Here is a 20,258-nt window from a genome sequence, read left to right on the forward strand (position 1 = left end):
TACTGAGCACAGGTCTAAGAACCTCATTATTAGTTGAGATCTCATTATTAGCCTGGGAACCACTGGTGTAAAGAAAGTTGACCATCCAGGAAAGGAGGGTAATTCTGTGGACTCAGGTGTAGTCTGTTATTTTTCATACTTTCCATTGGGTGACAAGTATTTGTTTTGAAATCTTCACTTAAATCTTAAAATATAAGTACCTAACTTAAATAGGTATATTTCTACACATGTATATGCCACATTTATATGCATACGCATACATGAACACATGTGCTATTCACAATGAGAAGATGAAAAATTGGAGGTTATTTTTAAAATGGCTGTGGTATAGGAAAAAGGGTGTTTGCTCAAACTGTTATGAAGTTAGAATTAGGGAGTTTTGATAATTTGGAATTCTATGTTCAGAAATTAGAGAACCTGGACTTAAGCTTATTTTGATCTAATCTGGAAAAAATTAACTAGCCATAGGCAGAATGAGTTCCTTCAAATCCTTGATTTTAATTTTAAAAACACAGTAATGTAGTTGATAGGACTGGTTTTAACAAAAAACTCCTACATGAAGCAAAAACAAACAAACAAAAAAAACAAAAAACAAAAACAAAACTGGTTTTAATTGATTCAAATGATGACTTAACAGGTTTATAAAACAACCATTAACTAAAGGAAGCCCTAGAACCAGAAATAAAAAATTTAAAATTGCATGCAAAATCTAGTTACCATAAAACCCAAAGCAATACCAAAATATCTCAAGCTTCCTAGCATAAACTCCAAGTCTTTTTATTTCCAATTCTTGGTAACCAAGATATGTACATTTTCACATGCTCCCTGGTTGTGCAGGAATAAGCTTATTCGTATAGTATTACAAGTATCTTTCACAGATGGGACAGCACAAAAGAACAGTTATCTTCTACTTTTTTAGGCCCATCTTGGGGGAAAAAGGCACTCCCAAAGATTGCTTGGTAACACCTTTGCTAGGCGAGGTTTGTTAATTACTCACATGATCTTTACATGTGAACTTAATGGTTCTCTCATTTCACTGATCTGGGAATAACCAGGCACTGGAACTGCCTTTTATTAACTCGCATGCCAAACAGTTAACTTTCTTAAATAAATGACAAAAACTTTGTATACTGACTTCAAAAACAACTGAGCTTTGTTTGACAACGTACATATGCTTAATCACTAGGCTTTGGCATGCACAGCCAAAAGTAATGGAATTGAAAGGACCACCATGAAGATGGTGGCAGAAGATTCTCTGAATCATTATTCTCAGTTTTCTAACTCAGCTGCTCCCAGTTTCCTTGAACTAATTCAACTTTGTCCTTTAGAGCACTTCCATGTTCTACACCTGGGTTCAACTTCTCTGCTGAAAGATTTGTTAAAAGACACTTAAATTAGTAAGTCTTTGTCCATGTTCATGAAAACAGAGTAATTAGAAGTCAACTGGCCATGGACATGTGTCCACTATTCACAGGATCTTTAGAAACCATTTGCCTGGAGCCAAGGACAATTTGCTTTACCAGAAAATCTGACTCATATTGAGCCAGACTAAAACTGCACTTGGGTAGATAATCTTAAATTAAACTGAGCCTACTTATTTCTCTACACTTACTGCATCCATGCAGTATGCAATTTTTGGTGCTGAATAAGAGATATACGGCAATTGAAGGCTTCACCACAAGCATCACATTCATGGGTTTCTTGAATTTTCACCTCTGCATGGATCTTCTGATGGTTGATAAGGCTGCGCTGTTGACTGAAACTTTTGTCACATTTCTCACACTTGTAAGGTTTCTCTCCTGTGTGTATTCTCTGGTGTTGAATAAGACCTGAGTTCCGGCTAAAGGCCTTCCCACATTCCTCACATTTATGGGGCTTATTACCTGTGTGAACACCCTGATGTCGAATGAGATTACAAAGCTGACTGAAGCTTTTGCCACACTGTCTGCAGAGATAGGGTCTCTCACCAGTGTGGATTCTCTGATGTTCTATGAGAAATGAACTCCGACTAAAGCTTTTCCCACAAACAGTACACAGATAGGGCTTTTCACCAGTGTGGATTCTTTGATGCTGTACAAGATGAGCACTAACACTAAAAGTTTTCCCACATTCATCACATTTGTAAGACTTTTCCTTAGGGTAGACCTCCTGCTGTATAACAAGACTGCAATTTGGATCAAAAGTGTCCTTAGTTTCACTGTATGGATAAGTCTTCTCCCTGGTGTGGATTCTCTGATGCTGAATAAGACCTGAGCTTCTACTAAAGGCTTTTCCACATTCCTCACATTTATGAGGTTTGTCTCCTGTGTGAATTCTCTGATGACGAGTAAGATTGCAAAGCTGACTAAAACTTTTCCCGCACTCTTTGCACTGATAAGGCCGTTCACCAGTATGGATCCTCTGATGTTCAATAAGGAATGAGCTCCTACTAAAGCTTTTTCCACATTCTATACAAAGGAAAGGTTTCTCACCCGTGTGAATTTTTTGGTGTTGTATAAGGTACGTACTTAATCTAAAGGCTTTCCCACATTCACCACATTTGTGGGGTCTTTCCCCAGTGTGGATTCTCTGATGTTCAACGAGCAATGAATTTCGGCTAAAGCTTTTCTTACATTTGGTACAGTGATAGGGTTTCTCATCAGTGTGAGTTCTCTGATGCTGAATAAGGTGTGACTTCCAACTGAAGGCTTTCCCACAGTCACTACATTTATGGGGTTTCTCACCTGTATGGATCCTTTGATGTTTAACAAGACTCCTTCTCTGACTGAAGCTCTGTTTGCATTGATTACACTGGTAGGGTCTTTCTCCAGTGTGGATTCTCTGGTGTCTAATAAGGGTTGAGCTCACACTAAAGGTTTTTCCACAGTAATTACACTCATAGGGCCTTTCCCCAGTGTGAATTCTCTGATGTTCAATAACGAATGAACTGCGACTGAAACTCTTCCCACATTCATTGCACTGAAAAGGTTTCTCACCAGTATGGACCCTTTGATGTTGAATGAAATGGGCCTTGCGGACAAAACCTTTTCCACATTCTTCACATTTATGGCATTTTTCTTCTGAGTTTTGTTTCTTATGAATAACGTTAGTGTTTCCTCTGAATATTTTCTGCTCCTGGGTCAAAGATTCCCGTGGTATTTCCCATAAGAAGATACCTCTCTGTTTATCTAATCTACCAACAAGTTCAAAGGTTTCTCTACCCATGGGATCCTGGTCAATCTCACTTTTGATTCTTGTAACTATTACACCCTGTGGCTCCACTTCTTCCTCAATTTCCTCAATTTCTTGTTTTACAGTTGGTTCTTCATCCTTATCTCTGTTCAAAACATCTGGAATAAATAATAAGTATAATCCAAACATCAGCCAAGCTCTTCAAAGGCAAGAAGAAATTATTAGAAAAATAAGATACTCGAGGGGTTGGGGATGTAGCTCAAGTGGTAGTGCGCTTGCCTGGCATGCGTGAGGTACTGAGTTCAATCCTCAGCACCACATAAAAATAAAAAAGATATTGTGTCCACCTAAAACTAAAAAATAAATATTGGAAAAAAAAAAAGAAAAAGAAGGTAATTGAGCTGGACATTGTGGTGCATGTCTGTAATCTCAGCTACTAGGGAAGAAGCCATGGCAGGAGGATTATAAGTCTGAGGTGCCAGCCTGAGCAACTTAGTGAGACTGTCTCTAAAAAAGGGTTGGGGATGTGGTTGTTATAAAGTGCTCCTGGGTTCAATCCCCAGTACAAAAAAAAAAAAAAAAAAAAAAAAAAAAGGCTACTATACTTAAAAAAATTTATTACCTCAGAATGGTACTGTGAAGATTAAATTATATAAATATTACTTCTTCTAATTATTTTTAAGACGTAAGATCTTGTTTAAGGCTGGCCTTAACTCCTGGGCTCAAGAGATCCTCTTGCCTCAGCCTCCCAAATAGCTGGGATGACAGGCATGTAACACTGAGCCTGACCTAATATTATTATTTAATGTAAGTTATCTGATGAAATAAACTGGCTTTTTTGGAGAAGGGTATCAAGATTGTTCAGGAGGCAGAGAATGAGATAGTAGGAGCAAGTAGAGCTGGGGTGAAGAGCTATCAAATCAATACTGATACAAAGTAAGATGGGTAAACAAAGAAAGAAAACAAGTAGGTGGGATTAACTGATCTAACAAAGAAGAAAGGATATTATGGAACAAAAACAGTAAGGTCAGAAAACTTTAGGATAAGAAAGCATTACTGGAATCTGGGCAGAATAAATAGACCAGTTCATAGAAGGAACACATAAGAGGATCCTGGGACAGATTTTAAAAAAAAGAAGAAGAAGGAGAAGCAGCAGCAGCAGCAGGGAAAGCTACAATTTATTCATTAATAAGAACTTATTCATTGGCCTGATGAAGTAAGCCAGGATTCAAAGATAAGTCATAAAGCCCCATATCAGATGAAATGGATATTTATTAAAAATGAGGAAATAAAATAATAAACACAATGTTAAGAAATAAGTAGCTCCTATGTTGATAAATGGGTCTTTAAAAAAAAAGGTTGAAGTGTCATGAAGTGTTTTGTTTATTTTTTAAAAGTCTATGGTCTAGAAAGAAGAAATAAAATAAGTATAAAGGAACATGGTCAGAGAAATGGAAGAAATGAAAAAAGTCTGCAGCAGTTTATGACTTCACTTACCACAAATCATAATACATTCTTCAAGTACAAATGATTCTCAACCTTCTGAATATATAAGACCCAAGGTTCATCACCTTTTTTCAGCTGACAATCTGTATTACATCTGAGAAATAAAAACCCTGCAGATGTTGAAGAAAAGATAGCATAATAATCTAATAACACAGTGGTCTATAGGACAATTAAGCCTGCCTCTTGACTTCTTTCCTGATTTTCCATCTCTCTTGACACCTCATAATCCACAAGAAGATTTAATCACTATGAAATTTATTTTTGACCTTAATTCTTTTCATAATCTTCTTCTCTCAATGTTCTTATATTTTAAATGTGACATTAACTAAAAATTTTCTTTTGACTTACTTCAAACCAGTTAAGCTATTTTATTAAAAATAAAACAAACTTACTTCTCGTATTCTCCTAAGCAACTACTAGAACCTCAACTTCTTCTAGGTACTTACAATATCCCCTCTGGAATTCACTTTCAGTGGACACTAAAGTCTTAGATTTCTCCTGCTTTCTTATTATTAATCAATCACCAAAATCATGAAATCCTTTCTAGTGTCTACAGTCTCCTTTTAATTCTCACAATCATGCAGCTATCTAATAATCTGTGGCTCTGATCTTTCTTTAGGCTGCCCTCACATTATATTTGCCTGATTCCAGAGATGTTTAGAAAATGGAATTCTATTCATGTCATCACTTATAGATTCAGCAGCAACATATCATTTTAAGATCAAATCAAAGCTCTTTATTATGATACTCAGAACTCTTCATGACATGGTCTCTAATTCCCAACTCAATCCTCCTTCCTACTTATCACACTTTATGCAGGTAACCTGCTTGTGTTAGTCCTTCACGCCCTATCCTTGCATTTTCTATTTATTAAGTGTCCCTCTTCATTGCTTACTAGGAAACTCTTGGTTCTTTAAGACTCAGTTCAAAGCAATAGTTCCTCTACAAAGACTTTGCTAAGTCCACTAGACAGATTTAGGTGTTCTAATTTTCTTATTACCAATTCTGTATTACTGTCCATAACCCCACAGTGTTGCCAACAGATGCCATTATTAACATTTTTAACTGTTATGTGTTGGTCTCTTTCATTGGATCAAAAAGTCATTGTGGGAAAGAAAGTCTCTATAATGTTTACCCAGTGGGTATTGTACTGGGTAAAATTACTCAAAGAAATAAGACAAAGTTAACATCACTTAAAGATGATATGAAGTCTACTTAAAACTTTCTGAGTCAAATGAAAATATAAATAGTAAAAACAAGATTGAAAAAATTAGTTCTTATTACAAATAAAACCGGTCAGTAAATACTAGAGAAAAATAAAATGTTCTTCACAGTAGTAACAAATAATATAAAACCTAAGGAATAAATACAACAAGAAATGTTCTAGTGAGTTTTAGTGAGGCATGGTGGCATACCTCTGTAGACCCAGGAACTCAGGAGGCTGAAGCGAGAGGACTACTTGAGCAACACAGACTATACCTCAAAAAGAAAACAAAAATTAAATAAAATGTATAAGACCTGTAAAAATAACCTGTAGAATTTTTCTGAAAGAAAAAAAGACAGTTAAACAGTCAATCAACTGGCTAAAGAGATTCAATATTATAAAGACTGCGATTCTTCCCAAACTAATCTATGAAACTAATAATATTACAATCAAAATCACATGAATCAATTAAAAAAATCTAAATTTCAACTGAAAGAATGTATGCAACTAACTTGTTAAGTACATCCTGAAAAAGAATATTTGTTAGAGTCTGTAAACCAGTCTGGATGGCACCTGGCAAAATGCCAGAGGGAGTGGTTTGTGAAGTAACAAAAGCAAGCCCATTAAGTGTGGAGATTCCTTATTGGTTGACTGCTGTATCTAGTTTATGTTAACTAAGATAAGCTGTGTGGAATGTATAAATACAATAAAGGGCTCCCACTCCTGCTGTATCAACATACACAAGTTGTTCATCACCCCCTGGTTATTTTGCTGCAGCCGGACTGCGGCAAATATTGAAGACTGACTTATTTTTTTTTTTTAAATGTTTTTTTTTATTGGTTGTTCAAAACATTACAAAGCTCATGGCATATCATCTTCCATACATTTGATTCACTAACTTATCTTAAGAAACATAAAATATAATATATTGCTAAAGTAAAGGAAATGACGACACTGGCATAAAAACAAATAGGTTAACAGGATAGGAAGATGAATAAAATAAGTGTAGGCTGCCATACAAAGTAGACTTGAAATGATTATCTATTACATACAGCTTGGTGATTATGTTCTATGTTTATATATCTTCCCATCCTGTGGTCATTGCTCATTTATTCATAGTATGCATCTGACTCAATGTGGATGTGTCTCCAGGAATGTGGAAACTGAAATTAAAATAGCTAGTTAATCTAAATGTAGTTAGAACTGTAAACTATCAACTCAGAAGCAAAAAGGGCAGAAGTATATGGGCATAAGGACTGAAAACTAATCTGCCAAGGGGGAGTGTCATGGACTAAATGGTGTATCCCCTTTGAAAATTTAACTGTTGAAACCCTAAACCCCAATGTAATAATATTTGGAGGTGAAGCTTTTGGTGGGTAATTAGGTTTAGATGAGGTCATGAGGGTAGAGTCCCCATCATGGGGTTATAATGCCGCCCAGTCTACTGTATTTTGTTACAACAGCCTAAGCTAAGACAAAATAATTTTTTCAGTTCTTGAGATTGATTCAATTTCTGCTTTCAGTCTTTTTCAGATATTCAACTATAATCATGCTCATATTGTATAAGACATTCCATATATCTTTATAATAATTCCTTTGTTGGTTTATGCTAGATTAAGTTAATTTTAATGTTTTTTAACTCAATAGTTCTAATACTATGTATGGTAGCTGAGAGGAGAGAAAGAGAAGGTAAGAAGATGTTAAGTGGACAAACTTTAAGTCAGAAGTCAGGTTGGTGTACTTTTCTTGTAAAGGGCCAGGACAATAGATATTTTTCATTTTGTGAACTATATGGTCTCTGCTATTGTAATAATTAAAGTAATTAAAGACAATAAAGAAATGAGTATGTCTGTGTCAAAAACAGGCCACAGGCCAAATGTGACTTGGGGGCCATATTTGCCAACCTTACTATCCAATGGAGTATAAAACAAACAGTTTTCCTGGTTAACAAAATGGGAGAATGGGGAAGAACTAGAATTTCTAGGGCCTAGCACAGGTTCAATAACAAGTAATTGAATTAATATTTTAAGAAATAATTGAAGAAAGAATATAATTAAAGAAAAAAACAATGAATTCAATATCTTGTAATTTCAGCAATTCTTAGTTCTGTCCAGTGTGAAACAAGTAGTCTGAAGAGCCAACGTATGGATAAGTTGGCAGTGACTCAAATACACCATAGTATGGGCTGGGGATGTGGCTCAAGCGGTAGCGCGCTCGCCTGGCATGCGTGCGGCCCGGGTTCGATCCTCAGCACCACGTACAAACAAAGATGTTGTGTCCTCTGATAACTAAAGAATGAATATTAAAAAAAAATTTTCTCTCTCTCTTTAAAAAAAAAAAAATACACCATAGTATATTAAAAAAAAATTAGCAGGTGAAACAACTAAAGATTAAAGTAGTACGCAGGAAATAACAGATGAGACATGAAAACTAGGCAGAAACTATATTACAGAGGTCCTAGAAATGGTAAGAAATTAAGATTTTTGTATTGTTAGCTATCAGGAACCATCAAAAGTTTTAAGCATAAAATCACTTTGGTAGAAATACATAAAATATATTTTAAAAAAGTGATTGGGGGCTAGGGACTAGTTTAAGGCTATGGCAACAATCCAATCAAGAGATGCTGAGTCTTAAATGAACTGGACTTATTCAGTTTCACAAATATTTAAGAAGCATATAACATAGGCCTGCCTCTGTGGTAAGTGCTGAAGAAATCAAATGAAAAAGGTAAAATTATTGTCCTTGTGATAATCAGTGTGGTTAGAGAAATAACAAATAAAGAATGTTTATGGGACAGTAATATTAAATAGTAGAAATACAGAGAAAGTACAGAGAAAGAAATGTTTGACTCTGAAAAGAAGGTCTGTGAGATCTTAATGAATTATCTGAGACTTGCCAGCTAACTTATCTACATGGTCTTCAAAATACAGAAAAGATGATGATGAGAATAACATTCAATACTCATACTGTGCTTCCTACATGATAATCAATGTCCTAAGTGCTTTATACATACACTATCTCAGTAAATATTCACAATAACCTTAAAAGGTTGGTGCTATTATTATTTACATTTTATTAAAAAAAAAAAAAGAACTGAGGCACATAGATGTAAAGTAAGTCATCCATAGTCATAAGTCTAGTAAGTGGTAGAAACAGGATTTGAACCCAGGCAGGTAGGTTCCACCTTACTTTTCTTGGGTGGAGATAAAGACTGGAAACTTACCATCACATAATGGCAGCTGATGGCCTGAGGGCCTGTGGGCCATATAGTGTAGATAAGATTATCCAAGCAAAGTGTTCAGAGAGGAAGTCAGAATATAAGATAATGGAGGCAAGCAATAAAGAATTTCAAATATTCATAACGAGGTGGAATAAAATAAGCCCCAGAAAAGAGTCTATTTCATTTGACAATGAAATTATTATAAATCCCCGCTACACAACTTAAAGGACATACTAGAGGCAAGACAAAAGGTGTACAGATAATGAAAGGTAAAGTAGTACAGAATAGACATTAACTACTCTTAAAAAACTTGCCTATGAAGAGGATCAGTAGTAAGTTATAGGGAGCAGTAAAAAGGAAACTCTGGTTCAAAGATATTTTTCTTTCTCCTCACTTCTTCCTCAATTGAAAAAGCCATGAACAGACCTATCATGAGAATAAAGGTACCAAGAGAGAAGGACTAGAAACTGAAGGCTATTAGGGGAAAAAAGATGTCTGATGATAAGTTTCTGGAGAAAAAATAGGACTAGTTTTAAGTGTGATATGAAGGCAGAGAATATGAGGGTTCAGGCTTAGTGGCTTCTATTTTCTCTGTGAAAAAGAAAGTAAGATCCAGAGAAGGATGGGAAACTCTTAACTTTTTGAAGTAGTAACCAAAAGGATTAGGGAACAAGGCCTGTTAAGGACAACAACAACAACAAAACCCCCCCAAAACAAAAACACTAAAACCAAAACAAACCAATCAACCCTGCTGAAATATAAAACCTGTGGAAACTAAGGGGGAAAAAGCTGTTTGTGTGTATGTGCATGTACACACACATACATATATACATACACATAGAAGCACACATCATACCCACACACAAGACATCCATCCTTTTGTTAAAGACTGTTCCCTTCAGTTTAGTAACTCAAGTAGAAGAGGGGTAAAAAGTAGATTTTTGTAACAACAGGATTTAAAATTTTCAAATGGACATAATTTATTATGCAGGTGGTAAGAGAGCATGCTGTTAATTAGATGAGTAAGTAGTAAGGAGAGAACTTACATACACCTTGGTAAAGAAAAGGACACATAAGGGGACAGGAAATACTACTAATAATGAAAAGATATAGATAGGAGAGATAGAAGGTAAGAAGTTGCAATGAGCTCCACCAGGACATGTGTTTTAGTCACCATTGTTTAGCCCCAGTCAATACACATCTATTGTCTTGAGTAAGTGATCAGAAAATAGGATGTTGGGGTTTAATAACTGTCTGTCACAAAAAATTTAAGGGTATGAGTTGGGTAAATGTGGAAAGCAGGGTCTCTAGAGTCAACATGGTTAAGATCCACTGAGGTCCAAGTATTGACTGGGTCACCAATGGTGTGGGTTAAGTACAGAAGACTGAAATAGGTGATAAAGTTATATGTGTGAAGAACCAAAGAAAATGTTGACAGATGATGGTGGAAAGAAATTCAGTGGTTAGGACAAGAGTGCTGAGTCCTCAAAGGAGAGTTTGTCTGAAGGTAGAAAGCTACTGCTTTGGGAACAGCATTGAAAAGCAGGAAGAACAGTAACTTCTCCCTTGCAGACTTGAAACAAAGGATGGGGAAGGAGAAGTGGGAGAATAAGCAGCCCCCACTCAAAGGACTGCCAAAGAAGTGGTGTCCTTGGGAAAATGCCAGGTTTCAGTTAAGGCAGGGAGGGGTAAGGAACATTATGTGAAGAAGAACAGGGACTCCAGAAGGCCAGTGAAAAGGGGTGGGAGGAAAGCAGTGGGAGGATGAGCCAGGAGGGAAAGTACAAAGCAATATGGGAATAAGATTATGAAGTCAGGATGCCAGAAAAGCTTGCATTTTGGTCACTGCAAGGAAGTTAAGAATAAGTGCCATGGAAACAACTAATGGTTGAAAGGTTTGAATCAGAACTTTAGAACAAAGCAGTTTTGGTACTGGTTCAAACATTCTGAGTCTGATCACCAGTGCCTTCTTGGATATTTTAGTTACAGAAACAACAGATTCTTACCCAGTGAGACCAGGTTTCCATAATTCTCCATCATGACATCTTTATAGAGGCTTCTCTGAGCTGGGTCCAGATAATCCCACTCCTCCTGGGTAAAAAACACAGCCACATCCTCAAATGACAGCAACCCCTGAAATAGTATGATTTCTGTAGTCAGTTCCTATTGTCTCAAGGACAATTCTACCAGTGAAAGTGGCAGAAGCTATTACTTATCAGGGCCAGGTGCTCTAGAATGAACATGGTAACTAAGAATGCCCAAAGGTGCCCAATTCCGGGAACTGACTGCAAAAGACAGACCCCTCGGATTAGAGGGAAAGCAGGCTGGAATCTTGACCTCAGAAGTGAAAGAACTAAGGATAAGGCATTTTCTGGTTTAATAATTATACCTTAATATTTTAACTTAGAAAACTGCCCCAAGGTCTCTCCAAGCTTCCCTTACCTCTCTGTCCCGCTCCAATTCTCTATTCGCATTCGCTTCTGACCCTATTCAATTCAATTCCATCAGGTTCTTTAAGCATCTACTTTGGGTCCAGGCATCATGCCAGGCGCAGAAGACACAGAAGAAGGTCAAAAATGGTGCCTTACCTATAAAAACTCAAAAATGAGAGAGCTAGCTGGGAGCATTCCTAATTTTCTCCAGCCGACTTATTAAGTTGCTCAAGAAAGAAAAGGAGCCAGTGGGCAGATTTTAAGTGAACCGCACCCCAGGGCATCGGCGGGGCCTGGGGGGTTCCTCGCACGGCAATGGCGGTCAGAAAGTTGTGGGGGGTGGAGGCCCAGCTGGGGTACCGGCGGGACAACGGGAATCCCAGGAAAAGGGCGACTTACCTTTGGCTCCAGCGGGGGACTCGGGGAGGCCATTCTCGCCAGAGAAGAGCGGCGGCCACACGGAAAGGATCTGGTGAGGCCTAGCCAACTGCTGGAAATTAGGCCCAAACAAGACGAGTTTCCCTGGCTGGGTCCAGCCAGGCCAGGTCCTGCTTCGGTCCCCGAGCGGTCACGTCCCCAGCGGCATATCAGACTCGCTCCCTGGGGGTCTCCCAACCTCGAATCCCCTCCCCTGCCAGGCTGCTCAGTCTTTCAGATCTCGATAGAGCCGCCTCTCGGTTGCCAATTCCTATGCCTTACAGCCAAGCAGCTCTGTGACCGTCCGCCCCCGGACCAGAAGGCGTCACCCGGAACCTTCCCGGGACGCCCCGCAACTACAACTCCCATCTTGCTCCGGGACTCGACGCGGCGCAGCCTCCTACGGCCACGCTACCTGACTACATTTCCCGGCGTGCAAAAGAAGAGGGCAAAGACGGGGTGGGAGGGGGAAGGAGACACCTGCCACTAAGCTTTCATCCGATTGGCTGGTCTGCGTGCGTCACGTTCGGCTGAGAGAAGAATTTAGGTCACCAGCACTTCGCGAAAATGGCGATGTCGTGTGTGTCCGGCATTGCGAGGAGAGGCTTGACGTGGATAGTCTTAGGGACGACGCGCAGAGAATTTTGGTCTCGACCCAGGTAAAACTGAAGTTCGGACGGTGGGTTGCGTTCATGAAAAGTAAGGAAAGAAACCGAGGAGGCTTAGGGGACGAGTTCAGAAGGTAGTGCCATGCCATTAAGACGGGACCCTGTTCTGAGCCGCATCAGAGTAAGAACAAGAAGGGCGTTAGGATTCTGAGTTCAGAAGCTTCAGTGAGGGTCTCCTCGAGTGCTGGGCCCAGTCACTTCCCCTCTCTGTCTTGATTTTCCAATAACGGAAATACCGTCCCTTTTCCGTTCCACCTCACTCATGAGTTAAGCAGAGTTTTAAAAAAGCGCGTGTGCCGGGCACCGAGTGTGGTGTCAGAAAACCAATGGCTCATTTGGAATATCCATTTCCACACGAACGTGAAAGTCGGTATGTATCTAATGGAAATTAAACCCCACCGAAAACATGAACGTGAAAGTACTTGGTAAACTAAAATCAGATGTTGCTTCACAGATTCAGAAACGAAGTGCATGCTCCTGTTTTGTTCGTTTGTTGATTCATTGATGAACTCAATAAATAGTTATTAAATTGCTTTCCTAGGCCGGCATTTCTCTAAACTTGTAGGATATAGCAGCAGAAGCAAATTTCCTTCTCTGCGCCAAAGTACTCGTGACACATGAGGTAGTCGAGGCCCACAGAGAGGAACTATTTTTCCCACAATCGCAAATCAAGTTAATGGCAGAGCTGGATCTAGAAACCTGGTCTCCTAACTGCCCCTCTGCTGTTTTTCTTACTGCACCGTGTGGAATCCTCCGACGGTAAATCTGTTTGACTTACATCATGTTTAGGGCATCAAAATTTAAGGTGGTGCCCTCCATGGTGTCCCACTCCTGTAATTCCAGTGACTCAGGAGGCTGAGGAAGGAAGATTGCAAGTTGTCTGTTAATGGAGTCTTTATAGAGTTTTCTATTTACAAGATTGTATCATCTGCAAACAAAGGCAATTTTACTTCTTTTTGATTTGGATGTCCTCTATTTCTTTTTCTTCCCTGATAGCTCTTGGTAGGATTTCCAGTACTATGTTTAATATAAGTGGAAAGTACTATGTTTAAAAGAAGAGTAAGCATTCTTGCTTTCTACTAAAATCTTAGAGGGAAAAAAAAAAACTTTTATTTTTTCTATTGTTTATAATGTTAACTGTGGTCTTCTCTAAATGATGTCTTTTATGTCAGGGTAGGTTCCAACTAAATTTTTAGAGTTTTTATCATAGGACTATGTCAGATGGTTTTTCTGCATCTATTGAGAAGATCACGTGGTTTTAAATTTTTCATTCTGTTAATGTGGTGTATCTAGTGATTTGAACATGTTGAACGAACTTTTCATTCCAGAGGTAAATCCGACTTGGTCATAGTGTAGTCTTTGATATGATGTTGAATTTGGTTTGTTAGCATTTTATTCTGATTTTTTTCATCTATATTCATAGAGGTATTGTCTTGTAGCCCCCCCTCCCCACTTATAGTTGTCTGGTAGTATCTTTGGTTGGCTTTCATATCTTATTTTCATAAAATAAATTTGGAAGCATTTTATATTTTAACTTTTGCAAAAGTTTAAGAAGGGTTAGTAGTTGAACTTGGCGGCTCATGCCTGTAATCCCAGTAACTCAGAGGATGAAACAGGAGAATCAAGTTTGAGCAACTTAGCAAGACCCTATCTAAAAATAAAAAGGGCTGGGGATGTATCTCAGTGGTAGAGCAAACCTGGGCTCAACCCCTTGTAACAAAAAGAAGAAGGTAGGTACTAATTTTTCTTCTTTGAATATTTGGTAGAATTAACCCAGGAAGCCATCTGGCTCCAGGCTTTTTATTTGTTGGGAGTTTTTTTGATTACTGCTTTAATCTCCTCATTGGTTTATTGGTCTGTTTAGGCTTTCAATTCTTTCTAGACTTAGTTTTGGTGGGTTGCATGTTTCTAGGAACATATACATTTCTTCTGGATTATCCACTTTGTTAACATGTAATTATTTATAATGGTCCCATATGATACTTTCTATTTCTGAGGCATCTATTATCGTATCTCCTCTTAAATTTTTGATTTTACATAGGTGAGTCTTCTCTCTCTGGCCTTATCTCTCTCTCTCTTTTTCCTTTAGTAAGGGTTTTTCAGTTTTTGTATTTTCAAAACACTAACTCTTAGTTTGTTATTAATGTTAGGTTGTTTGAAATCTTTTTTAATATTGGCATTTATTGCTGTAGACTTCTGTTTTAGTAGTACTTTTTTGCGGCTTATAACTTTTGTTGTGTCATGTTTCATTTTCATTTATTTTGAGAGTTTAAAAAATTCGTATTGATCTACTCATTGACCCACTGGTTGTTCAGGAGTATCTTGCTCACTTTCCACATATTTGTGGAATTTTTGTTTGCTGATTTCTAGTTTTATTCAGTTGTGGTCAGAAAGGATAGTTGGTATTTTGATCTTAAATTTGTTGAGATTTTGTGACCTAACAGAATGAAAATTTTAAAACCACATGATCCTCTCAATAGATGCAAAAAAGCCATCTGACATAGTTCTAACATTCATTTATGATAAAAGCTCTAATACTAAATAACGTTCTGTGTGTAATTCAGCAGAATGTGTACTTTTCTGCTGTTAAATAGAAAGTTTGGCATGTGTCTGTTAGATAGTATTATTCAGGTTTTGTCTTTATTGATTTTCTGTATGGATGTTCTATCCATTATTGAAAGTAAGTTATTGAATTCTTTCATTGTTTTGTGTCACCTTCTTTCAGGTCTGCTAATATTTGCTTTATATACTTAGGTGCTCTAATGTTCAATGCATAAGTTGTTGTATCTTCCTGTTGAATTGACCATTTTATCATGACTTTATTTATCTATAAAGAAAGATTTTGGCTTTAAGGTTAATTTTGTCTGATAGAAATATAACCATGCCTGCTTTCTTTTGGTTTTCATTTGTATAGAATTTTTTTTTTTCTATCCCTTCACTTTCAGACTGTATGTGTCCTTGAATCTAAAATGAGTTTCTTATAGAGAGCATATAGTTGGGTCTTGATTTTAAATCCATTTAGCCACTTAGTCCTTTTTATTTTTTATTTTTTTGGCAATAAAATTTATGTTTTTACTTACATAAATACAAAGTTTTGTATTTGCAGAAAAGTTAGGAGATATTACAGAGACATCTATATAGGCAATTATTTTTCCTACTAACAACTTATATAATTATTTTACTATTATTAATGAACCAATATTAATATTATTAGTGTATAGATTGCATATTTTATTCATATTTCTTTCAGTGCTACCTAATGTCCTTTTAGTCTTCTTGTAGTGACAGTTTCTGAGACTTTTCTTGTTTTTGATTGTCTTCACTATGTCTTTTGATTGGGCTATTTAGTCCATTCACATGAACTACATTTCATTCTGGGTGTAATGTGTGGCCAGAGTGATTGACAATATGAGAGCTGAGAGGACAGAGACTAAGTATAGACAACTCTTTGAGAATTTTTGTTGAAAAGGTGAGTGGTAGTTGGAGGGCAATATGGAGTCCATGGTGAATTTTTTCTTTAAAAATATGGGATATTATATCATATTTTTTACTCTGGAATTACTTTAGTAGGGCCTTAGTTCATCTTCTGATGCTGAGAGTGGGTAATTGATGAAGAATAGAAGTTGATTTGAATCATGGTTCTGGATGCTGGCAAGTCATCATCTGCCCAGCAACTGGCAAGGGCCTTCTTGCTGCCTCATAACATGGCAGAGGGCATCACATGGCAAGACAAAGCAAGTATCCTACCTTGGGTCTCTCTTCTTTCACAAAGCCACCATGTCATCATGGAATCCCCTACCCTCATGATTTCATCTAATCCTAATTACCTTCCAGTACCTTCCAAAGGTCCCCACATCCAAATATCATTAATATATGGGGATTCAGTGTTGGGAACTTCAGGGAACCTACTTTAAATAGAAAGTAGGTAGTGAGAGGTTGATGAACGATTATGTAGAAAGAGGGATTAGTTGCTGGAAGAAAGTCAAATTTTAAGTAGGCAAGGAGGAATTACATTAAAAAACACATTCTTGGCCAGACACCATTTTGTTTCTGGTGCTTCCATTTTCTGTGGGGATCAATCCTAGTTAGATGCTAATTCCATGAGAAATAGGATTCCCTAGGTAGTTCACAAACAAGTCTTACATTAAGCATGTAAATGGTATGTCAGGCAGATACACTTCCATTGACCTGTTTACTCAGTACTTATTTAAGTAGCTATTATGTTTCAAAGAACCCCCAAATCAATTAAACAGATAATCTATATTGAGGAATTTATGGTTTGCTATGGTGATTCTCAACCAAGACAATGTTGCCACCTGGGGACACATGGCAGTATCTTTGGTTGTCATGACTGGGGGGCAAGAATACTACTAAAAATCCTACAATGAACAGGATTCATGTTCCCTCACCCACAACAACAAAAGAATTATCTAGTCCAAAATGTAAATATATTTGAGGCCGGGAAACCCTGGTCTCGTTAGAAAAGTAGAATATAAATAAAATTAAAACTTAGAGTGTGATATACTCTTGAGAGCAATATAAAATACTGAGAAGATGAGAGGAACTTAATTATATTTGGGGAAATCAAGTTAAAGTTTCTTAGAAGACAACAGTTTTGCCCCAGAACTTATATGATAAGTAAAATTTCTGCAAGTAAAGCATTTAGGAAAGGATATAACTTGAGCTAACACATGATTTGGAACAGTCAGATTGTATTAAATTTGAGATTAGTGGGAGGTAAGGTTAGAGAGGTAGATTGAGTTAGATTTTAGAGGACTAGGAATCCCAGATAGAATGATTTACCTTACTTCTTTACCCATCCCTAGGAATTTTTAGAGTATGTAAAAACATAGTTTTTGTTTTCTGTTTATGCCAACTCATTCACCTATAAGCATTCTGAGGGTAGGAACTTATTCTTTTGTGGTCTTCACCATGCCCAGAAAGTAGTAAGTATGCAAATTACTTGTTGAGTTTGATTGGTGAACAAGAATCAGTCAGGTGTTTGTTAACTTCATTAATGCAGTGAACCAAAGATTCACATATTTGTTTTTGATCATTCCAGAAAAGAAAAAGAAACAGTGGAGACTGAGACGATAGAAGAGGTAAAAAAAGAGCCTATTCTGGTGTGTCCTCCCTTGCGAAGCCGAACATACATACCTCCTGAAGATCTTCAGAGTCGTTTGGAATCTCATATGAAAGAAGTTTTTGGCTCATCCCTTCCTAGTAATTGGCAGGATATCTCCCTGGAAGATTGTCATATGAAGTTTAATCTCTTGGCACATTTGGCTGATGACTTGGGCCATGCAGTGCCTAACTCCAGGCTTTACCAGATGTGCAGGGTCAGAGATGTTCTTGATTTCTATAATGTCCCTGTTCAAGATCGATCTAAATTTGATGAACTTAATGCCAGTGATTTGCCTCCCAATTTGAAAATCACTTGGAGTTACTGAGCAGTTCAGAAGATAAACACATGGAAGTCATTTTTGTTGCCCTGAGCAAGGGGGCTGTTTTAGACTTTTTGATACTTTACCTATCAGAACACTGCTCCAAATCTATTTTTTCCATAGAGGAATGCCATATCTCTTTTTTTCCTTTATATCATGAATTGACAAAGAAATAGCAGGATTTTCTATTTTCACATTTGCTGAAACCATTCTCTCTCTCTCTCTTTTTTTTTTTTTTTTTAAATGGAATCGGGTCATTAAGAATTTATGGACGGTTTCTTCAGAGGACACTATAATGAGTTTAAGATTGGAGGTCATTACAAGTTCAGATGTGGTCTTTACCCTTCTTAGGCATAAAGCAATAGTTGCAAGAAGATGTTCTAATCCTATTAGGACTCTTAAATCTATGCTGTAATGATCATATGTAGAATACATAAGTAAGGAAACTTTTATTACATATAGAAAGTTGTTACTTTCACTCTTTCACTGCATGAGTAGAAACAAAATATACAATGCATTCTGGATTAATTTTTTTGGAATTAAAGTATATTTCTTAAAGTGTGTTGTGTCTTTAATCTTTTTTAAGTGAAATTTGCTTTTTTTTTTGCCTTATCATTCCCTTAAAATAAATATTGTAACTTTGAAAAATTAGAACATGTGGCAACTATTATAAAGTGTTGTGACTTTTTAAAATAAGAGATATGCCAGATTCTATATTTAATTGCATATTCTCTTTAGAGGAGATGATGCTTATTTTAAACCTTTTATCTTTTCTGTAACTTTTAAAAATGGGCATTATAGTAAGAATCCACTAGTGTGGCAAATCTTTGCACTTTGATGTACTTAGTTTGTGGAAAATACTCAAATAGAAGATTCCCAGATGGTTCTGAGTGACATAATTAAATGATTAGGAATTGTTTTCAGACTGTAGATAGGATTAAAGAAGATTGAAGCAAGAAGAAGAAATTTCTCATATTGTTTTATTTTGACTAATGACAATTCTGAAAGAAAAACGATAGAAAGGTTTTAAGCAAAGGAAATTGCATTTATTCTTTCCCTGAATGACTTCTTTGAAGAGGGAAATAATCAGTTGGGTATATAAATTTTAGCATATTCATTTGAAAAATTATTTTAACAGTATGGTGTCATGCCTATAAAATATCTGTAGCACTGGCGTCATTGTCTGGACCCTGACATTAGACATTATAGCTGATATAATTGTGTCTTCTCTGCTTCAGATATATGTGAAAGAGAGATTCAGCATGGAAACATTTGAAATTTATATACAAGATTTGATTGTGTTTCCCATACAGTGACATGATGGAAATAAGGGATTGGGAGATCAGTGGGGAGGCACTGTTGATTACAAGTGGAGAAGTGTTTGCATAAACCAGAGTTCATGTTATTGTTAAGACAGAAAAAAATTACTCATTATAGTATAGAACAGAGCTCAAAATTTCAATTGCATCTGAGTCATCTGGGAATCTTTTGAAAATGCAGATTATTATTTAATAAAAGTGAATGTGTCCAGAGCTTTTGCATGTCTCCAAAGCTTATAGGAACTGTGTATGGAGGTACAAGCTTGTAATTCCAGTGACTTGGGAGGCTGAAGCAGGAGGATTACAAATTCAAGGTCAGCTTCAACAAGTTAGTGAGGTCCTCAGCAATTTAGACTTTGTCTTAGAATGAAAATTAAAAGGGCTGGGAATGTAGCTTAGTGGTAAGTCCCAGGTTTAATCCCTAGTACCAAAAAAGGAAAAGACTCATAGATGATGCTGATGATGTTAAATGACTCTAGAGAAGACAGAAGTATCATTCCTTGAAATGGTTCTGGTAAATTTAGCCATCCGGGAAGATAAGTTTCACATCCATCAGTATTTGTAGAGGGCATTACTGGTGTATAGGTCAGTACAATGACTGTTCAAGAATAATAGCCTTTAGTTTTCCTGGAAAGAAAAACATTTGCTACATTGTTTACTGAGTTAACCAAACATATGTAATAGTTTTACATTTTTAAAAAATTTATTGATTGCTATTTAAAAGAGCTATCAGTTCACTAATTTTAGAGTCAGTCAATAGAAATGATCTTACATAAACTATATATTTCAAGTAGTGAAAGACTGCTCCCATTTAATTTTGACTTTTTTTTTTTTTTTTTTTATAGAAGTAGTGTGTTGTGAGCCATCCATGGGCTGT

The 20,258-nt window shown here is 36.8% G+C and overlaps 2 protein-coding genes across 9 annotated transcripts; one reads left to right on the forward strand and one right to left on the reverse strand.

Moving 5' to 3' along the window:
• Positions 1-478: 478 nt before the first annotated feature.
• On the reverse strand, positions 479-12,254 carry Znf189 (zinc finger protein 189). 8 transcript variants are annotated; one of them, XM_076845744.1, is made up of 4 exons: positions 11,933-12,254; positions 11,544-11,689; positions 11,108-11,192; positions 479-3,329 (listed from the first exon to the last, which is right to left on the reverse strand). In XM_076845744.1, the coding sequence occupies exons 3-4, from the start codon at positions 11,139-11,141 to the stop codon at positions 1,609-1,611; spliced, it is 1,755 nt and encodes a 584-aa protein (XP_076701859.1). In that variant the 5' UTR covers positions 11,142-11,192; positions 11,544-11,689; positions 11,933-12,254; the 3' UTR covers positions 479-1,608. The 8 variants fall into 8 exon arrangements, with proteins under 8 accessions (XP_076701859.1, XP_076701860.1, XP_076701862.1 ...); XM_076845745.1 differs by having other exon boundaries at positions 11,108-11,234; XM_076845747.1 differs by lacking the exons at positions 11,544-11,689; positions 11,933-12,254 and adding exons at positions 4,669-4,787; positions 6,093-6,150 and having other exon boundaries at positions 11,108-11,187.
• A 239-nt stretch (positions 12,255-12,493) lies between these two features.
• Mrpl50 (mitochondrial ribosomal protein L50) lies at positions 12,494-18,620 on the forward strand. Its single transcript, XM_076843240.1, has 2 exons — positions 12,494-12,609; positions 17,681-18,620. Exons 1-2 carry the CDS (start codon positions 12,518-12,520, stop codon positions 18,066-18,068), a joined length of 480 nt encoding a protein of 159 aa, XP_076699355.1. The 5' UTR covers positions 12,494-12,517; the 3' UTR covers positions 18,069-18,620.
• The last annotated feature ends 1,638 nt before the right edge of the window (positions 18,621-20,258 follow it).

This window comes from Callospermophilus lateralis, chromosome 2 (assembly GCF_048772815.1).
Source record: "Callospermophilus lateralis isolate mCalLat2 chromosome 2, mCalLat2.hap1, whole genome shotgun sequence".
Lineage (NCBI taxonomy): Eukaryota > Metazoa > Chordata > Mammalia > Rodentia > Sciuridae > Callospermophilus > Callospermophilus lateralis.

Coding starts and splice junctions, on each gene's coding strand:
- Znf189 (XM_076845740.1), bottom strand. CDS start 11,965: ATGGCCTCCCCGAGTCCCCCGCTGGAGCCAAAG. Junction 11,235..11,932: donor GTCCCCCGCTGGAGCCAAAG/GTAAGTCGCCCT, acceptor ATACTATTTCAG/GGGTTGCTGTCATTTGAGGA. Junction 3,330..11,107: donor TGGAAACCTGGTCTCACTGG/GTAAGAATCTGT, acceptor TATTTATTCCAG/ATGTTTTGAACAGAGATAAG.
- Mrpl50 (XM_076843240.1), top strand. CDS start 12,518: ATGGCGATGTCGTGTGTGTCCGGCATTGCGAGGAGAGGCTTGACGTGG. Junction 12,610..17,680: donor GAATTTTGGTCTCGACCCAG/GTAAAACTGAAG, acceptor TGATCATTCCAG/AAAAGAAAAAGAAACAGTGG.